General features: G+C 41.0%; 1 protein-coding gene across 1 annotated transcript; it reads right to left on the reverse strand.

Annotated features, from left to right (window-relative positions):
* Positions 1–411: 411 nt before the first annotated feature.
* Positions 412–6,357, reverse strand: LOC149546249 (protein STRICTOSIDINE SYNTHASE-LIKE 6-like). Its single transcript, XM_089793911.1, has 5 exons — positions 5,965–6,357; positions 5,794–5,861; positions 5,447–5,680; positions 790–922; positions 412–702 (listed from the first exon to the last, which is right to left on the reverse strand). The coding sequence occupies exons 1-5, from the start codon at positions 6,355–6,357 to the stop codon at positions 412–414; spliced, it is 1,119 nt and encodes a 372-aa protein (XP_089650037.1).
* Positions 6,358–6,922: the final 565 nt, after the last annotated feature.

Here is a 6,922-nt window from a genome sequence, read left to right on the forward strand (position 1 = left end):
TCTCCTTTGGTCTTGATCTTCAATAATCATTGTAGGTATTTCACCTTTCAATAGGAAGACACACTGTCATGGTTGAAAAATAAAGAAATAGAAAAATATATGATATCAGCAATATCTTTTTGGACCTACATCTAATCCTGTATTTTTGGCTGTCATGGTTGAAAAATAAAGAAATAGAAAAATATATGATATCAGCAGTATCTTATTGAACCTACATCTAATCCTGTATTTTTGGATCTACATATGATAACAACAATATGAAATTGAAAGATAAAGAAATACAGCACTATCTTTTTGGACCCACATCAAATCATGCAATAATATGAAACTAAATACATTCCCACCTACCCTAATCGGCAATTTCATAAGAACGCCATCCAACTCTGCCCAACATTTTTTTGGTTTGTCTTACTACGATACGAACTGAGTTGGAGTCATATCTCCGATATGCAGGCGACCAATGTATTGGAGATCGAGACTTCCGTAGTAAAGAAACTCTCCAATTCTCAATCCTGCGGTGATAGAGGAGATACCTGGATAAGAGAAAAACGCCACCGGTTCCCCATTTTCATTCACACCCAAGATGCTCGATTCTTTTACTGCGGCCGCCTCTACCACACGCGGCGCCGCAGCTGCCATCGCTAAAATCACATGCCTCAGATAAGGGTACCTCATCATTGTCCTTCCCAATACGCTCCAGCTCTACAGAAAGGAGAGACATTTCAGAAGTTGGACTTAGCATTGATAGACAATGGAGAAATTTCATAACATTCATATGTCGAATAATACCGATGGAAATCCAATCCAGAAGATTCCTTGTCCGTCATGTCTGATGTTATCAGGAACTCCGAGAAGATTGTCAATGAACGATTCCGTTTTGCCTTTCTTGGGCCCTTTCAGCCAGAACCTCCGACACCGGCATCTGCAATCAGCAGTTTCAATCTCCATAGGATAGAGCAATATGTTAATTATTGTTAGTTGGACAGCTGTTATTTCTGACCCGGAAATAGCAGCACTATTTATGGGTAGCTTGGACAGCTGTTCGTCCTTATCTATGAATAGCGGTTGTATTTATAGGTGGTTTGGACAGCTGTTTGTCCACTTGCCAAAAATTAGTAAATGGTTATTATTTACTAATTTTAGAGATTCCCTTTTGAACACCTTGCAACCAATTCTATTATTGGTTGTTGAGTTGTCTTAATCTCAGCCGTTGGTTTGTTTTAATCTCGGTCGTTGGTTTACCAACGAGAGTAGTATAAAAAGGGGTCTAGGGGGCATTTGGAGAACAAGGCAGGAAGCTTTTGGAGAAGCAGTTTGCAGTGTTAGCAAACAGTCTTGCAGTATTAGCAAGGAAGCTTTTGGAGAAGCAGTTTGCAGTGTTAGCAAACAGTCTTGCAGTGTTAGCAAGGAAGCTTTTGGAGAAGCAGTTTGCAGTGTTAGCAAACAGTCTTGCAGTGTTAGCAAGGGCGCAGTGTTAGCGTAGGGATAGCAGTGAGAAATATCAGCGGGAGAAATTAGGAGGTTGTCGGAGTTCTGCCAGTGTGAGGCAAGAAATTTTGTATCTCTTGATTTGCTGAAGTTTAATATAATTTCTCATCTGTAGAACTGGTTTTCCCTTAGGGATTTTCCCAGGGACAATTTGTCCGAAAATATTGTGTTCATTGTGTTGCGCATTTCTTTCCGTATTTTAAGTGAAGTTGCAGTTGTGTTATTTTTTGATATTAGCTGGGAATTTATTTTCAGCAGTTTAATAATCATTTGTGATAGGAGATTAATAATCAGTGACTGCAATAGTTTGATTTTTCACATGGTATCAGAGCATTGTTAAGGGTAGAAGAGTTTTGCCCTAGGAAAGAAATTTTGATCTCTTTAGATTTATTATTGCTTTAAACCCTTGAAATGGCTTCAGTTGGTTTGAGAGATCAGGATAGATTGGATGGTGCCTCAAATTTTGGTGTCTGGAAGGCCAGAATTTCTTTATTGTTCAAAGAGAATGGTATCAAGGATTATGCTACCAGTGGTGTACCTGTACCAACGGATGCAACACAGCTTGCAGCATATAGGAAGGACGATGCCAAAGCGAGGAGAATTATCCTTGATGGTGTCAAGGATCATATTGTTCCACATATCTCGGAGCTAGATATAGCAAAGAAGATGTGGGACGCCATTCTAAATCTGTACCAGAATGCTACCACTAACAGGAAGTTGATTCTCAGAGAGAAGCTAAAGAATACCCGGATGAATCAGGGAGAAGACGTCACAAGTTACCTCACCAGGCTCAGACTTGTCAAGGATGAGTTAGCAGCTGTTGGAGATAGCCCTAGTGATGATGAGCTAGTGAGAATAGCCCTAAATGGGTTTACTAAACAATGGAGTGTCTTTGTTCAAGTTGTCAGTGGACGAGATACTTTACCGAGTTGGGATCGACTATGGACTGATTTCACTCAGGAGGAGTTTAGACTAAGTCTTGTCAATGGGGCCAACAAGAGTCAGAAAAATGAGGTGGAACAAGAGAACGTTGCCCTAGCGGGTAAAGGGAAAGCAAAGAAGGGATCTAGCAAAGGATCAAATTCACAAAGTGAAAAGAAGAAGAAGGACCTTTCTAAGGTCAAGTGCTTTGGATGTCACGAGTTTGGCCACTATGTCAGTGATTGCCCAAAGAGGAAAAAGGGTAAGAAGCAGGTGGCAGCTTCAGCAAGTGCAGAAGAACTCTCCAGCGGAATGGAAGATGAGTTTGCACTCATAGCTTGTATGGTTAGCTCAACCTCACAGTGTGTTTGGTATATAGATAGTGGGGCGTCATTTCATATGACAGGAGTTAGAGAGTACTTCTCCAGTTACAAGGAGGAGGACACCAACATCCAGATTTCTATGGGAAACTTGTCCAAACTCAACCCTGTTGGGAAAGGGACTGTTCAGTTTCAGAGAGAGAATGGAAAGATAATTCCACTTCATGATGTGTTATATGTGCCAGGCTTAGGTATGAATTTAATTTCTGTATCTGTTCTTCAGGATAGGGGGTATAATGTACTCTTTAGAGGGACACATGTGTTGATTAAGCACAAGGATTGGAAATCACCCATAACTATTGGAGTTAGGAGTGGTCGCCTTTATAGATTGCAGTTTGATACTCCTAAGGCACTTATGAGCAACAATAATCCTAGAGATCTTGGAGAGCTATGGCATAGGAGGTTGGGCCATATTCATCATGGAGCACTTAGATTGCTTCGTGAGACAGTGACAGGTGTTTCGGATGTGAGCACAGAGCATGACGATACATCTAAAGAGAAAGATGTAGATCCCACTTTATATAGACAGTTGATTGGTTCGCTTATGTATTTGGTCAACACTAGACCAGATATAGCATTTGCAGTAAACTCTCTTAGTCAGTTCATGGTTGAACCAAAGAGAATGCATTGGAGAGCGGCTAAGCATGTGCTACGTTACTTGTGTGGTACAGTCGAGTATGGGATCAGATATGTTCGAGGTGAAGGTATCAGGTTGATAGGCTATACTGACGCAGATTGGGCAGGAAGTACAACAGACAAAAGGAGCACTTCAGGGTGTTGTTTCAGCTTGGGATCAGGAGTTGTATCTTGGTTCAGCAGGAAGCAAAAGTCTGTGGCTCTAAGTTCAGCAGAAGCAGAATACATAGCAGCTAGCATGGCGACATGTGAAGCTATATGGCTTCGAAAGTTGTTAGTAGCCTTGTTTGGTCAGAAGGTTGAGACTACTGTGATACATTGTGACAATCAGAGTTACATCAAGTTGTCTGAAAATCCAGTGTTTCATGATAGGTCTAAACATATAGATATCAGATATCACTTCATCAGAGATTGTGCACAAAGGGATACTCAGGAGTTTGTGGGAGCTCCTGGGAAGAGTACTAGACAGCGAAGACAACCAGCCAAGTTCAATGACTATGTTAGTCAGTTGGTAGATAATGAGCCTTCTAGCTATCAGGAAGCTGCAGAACATCAGGTATGGCGAGATGCTATGGTTGAGGAATATTCTTCAATAATGCAGAATGATGTGTGGGAGGTAGTACCTAGACCAACAGATAGGGCTGTAGTTGGATCACGCTGGATTTATAAGATAAAGCACGGTGCAGATGGTAGCATCGAGAAATACAAGGCTAGGTTTGTGGCAAAGGGGTTCTCTCAGAAGGAGGGAATAGACTATGAGGAGACATTTGCTCCAGTTGCCAGGTATACTTCTATACGAGCTGTAATCTCACTTGCAGCACAGATGGGATGGCAGATCCATCAAATGGATGTCAAGACAGCATTCCTCAATGGTGAGTTGAAGGAGGAGGTATACATAGAACAACCAGAAGGCTTTGTAGCACACAGCAAAGAGACCCACGTGTGCAGATTGAAGAAAGTTGTTCGACTACAATACATACCTACAGATGAGCAGGTAGCAGACATTCTGACGAAGGCTTTGGGAAAGGCCAAATTTATCTTCTTCAGAGATAAGATGGGTGTCATGCAGAACAGCTTCCTCGCTAAGAGGGAGTGTTAATTATTGTTAGTTGGACAGTTGTTATTTCTGACCCGAAAATAGCAGCACTATTTATGGGTAGCTTGGACAGCTGTTCGTCCTTATCTATGAATAGCGATTGTATTTATAGGTGGTTTGGACAGCTGTTTGTCCACTTGCCAAAAATTAGTAAATGGTTATTATTTACTAATTTTAGAGATTCCCTTTTGGACACCTTGCAACCAATTCTATTATTGGCTGTTGAGTTGTCTTAATCTCAGCCGTTGGTTTGTTTTAATCTCGGTCGTTGGTTTACCAACGAGAGTAGTATAAAAAGGGGTCTAGGGGGCATTTGGAGAGCAAGGCAGGAAGCTTTTGGAGAAGCAGTTTGCAGTGTTAGCAAACAGTCTTGCAGTATTAGCAAGGAAGCTTTTGGAGAAGCAGTTTCCAGTGTTAGCAAACAGTCTTGCAGTGTTAGCAAGGAAGCTTTTGGAGAAGCAGTTTGCAGTGTTAGCAAACAGTCTTGCAGTGTTAGCAAGGGCGCAGTGTTAGCGCAGGGATAGCAGTGAGAAATATCAGCGGGAGAAATTAGGAGGTTGTCGGAGTTTTGCCAGTGTGAGGCAAAGAATTTTGTATCTCTTGATTTGCTGAAGTTTAATATAATTTCTCATCTGTAGAACTGGTTTTCCCTTAGGGGTTTTTCCAGGGACAATTTGTCCGAAAATATTGTATTCATTGTGTTGCGCATTTCTTTCCGTATTTTAAGTGAAGTTGCAGTTGTGTTATTTTTCGATATTAGCTGGGAATTTATTTTCAGCAGTTTAATAATCATTTGTGATAGGAGATTAATAATCAGTGACTGCAATAGTTTGATTTTTCACACAATAGAATTTTATTGAAAACTGCTAAATCAATCCTCACATATACTTTAGAGGCTAGTGCTGAAATGATTTCTATTACTAACATCGATGTTTCAAAGACGAGGAAATCCTGGTTGTGGGAGAGCGCAACTCCATTGGCAAAATATAGATCTCCGAGAAGGACGCTTGTAGTTTTAGTTGCAGGGTCATATTTCAGCAGCCGGCCACGTGGTCGGCCCTCTATGACATCCATTGCGTGCATATCCAATCCGTACTTGTAACTGGCATCTGTGAAATAAACGACCCCATCTTTGCCTACATCTACTCCATCTGCGAGCCTTGATCCAATTCCCACCATTTCAGTTTTCTAAACAATTAAATGACACAAATATATCTACTCTTTTATAAGTCGGTAAACTATTGCTGAAGACAGAGAAATAAAGTGGGTTACCTGAAAGGCAATCCATCAGCTTCCTCAGACAGCAGCTCCACTTTATCTTCTGTGACATTTAACAGTCCCTGCAGTCCAAAGTTATATAAAGTTCAGACTCTTATTTTCTACTAGAGATAAAACTACCCACAAGACCAATATGGTAAGGGAGGAGAGTTGGGCAAGATTAACTTTAGAAGGTTCGCAGACCAATAACTCTCCATGGATGCCAAATGCAATCCCCAAAGGACGGCCTCCAACATACGCCCACTTCTCGACCAGCAGAGATGAGTAGGAGTCGTTGCTTGTGAAGGAGACGCGTTTGATCCATCCATCAGCACAAGCCGCATAGAGTCTTCCGTGAGAGTCAACAGCCAGATCTTCTGGTCCTAAGACTTGGCCATAAGCAAGCTTGAATGCAGAGTGGAGTTTGTTGTTGTGAGAGAAGATTCCAACTCTGTGTGGGGGTGGAGGAAGGTCAAGAGGGAGTGGATCTATTGGAGACACGCTCAGAAGGGCTTTCCACCCTAACCCTAAACACACGCATATTACGCCTAGTATTGCCGCTACCAATTTCACTCCCATCTTGTCTCTCAATCATAGCTTTCCACCAAATTAGGATATGAATATGTAGTACTTGTCACTGACCTCCAGTGTATGTATTACGTGAGCTGACCTTATCAAAGAATTTGGGACGAATCGAACACTCAGGCCGGCTATTTTGGAAGGAAGCGAACACTCATGCCGGCTATTCTTAATCAGCGTGTAGTTTTCCATATGGCGTGGGCCCGCTCTTTTGGGACCGTTTATTAAGCATTGACGATGAATCATAAACAGATGGATATAGGTATTGGGACAGGCTATCGTACCAAAAACAAAACAGAGTCAAACATTTTTATTTTTCCCAGATTCAAACATTTTTATTTTTCTCAGATTCATAATCATGTAGAGATTTTTTTCTATATTTTTTATTATTTTCGATTATAAAGTATGCAGATCATAAAGATCAAATGCTGAAATTTTCAAAAAAAATCATGATGTTTTAGATCTTTTGAAAATTGGTCAACTGTATATTTTTGTGGGAGGATAGCCACATCCATAAATACTAGTATTGTAACTGTTAGGCATTGCTAGAATAAGAATACAAAAT

Source organism: Cupressus sempervirens, chromosome 7 (assembly GCF_028749045.1).
Source record: "Cupressus sempervirens isolate cs-2001-9-10 chromosome 7, ASM2874904v1, whole genome shotgun sequence".
Lineage (NCBI taxonomy): Eukaryota > Viridiplantae > Streptophyta > Pinopsida > Cupressales > Cupressaceae > Cupressus > Cupressus sempervirens.

Excerpts from the sequence above, each read along its gene's own strand:
- LOC149546249 (XM_089793911.1), bottom strand. The coding sequence starts at position 6,357 with ATGGGAGTGAAATTGGTAGCGGCAATACTAGGCGTAATATGCGTGTGT. Across the intron at positions 923-5,446 it reads CTCGTCTTTGAAACATCGAT|ATGCCGGTGTCGGAGGTTCT; the intron begins GTTAGTAATAGA and ends TGCTGATTGCAG. Across the intron at positions 703-789 it reads TCTGGATTGGATTTCCATCG|AGCTGGAGCGTATTGGGAAG; the intron begins GTATTATTCGAC and ends TCCTTTCTGTAG.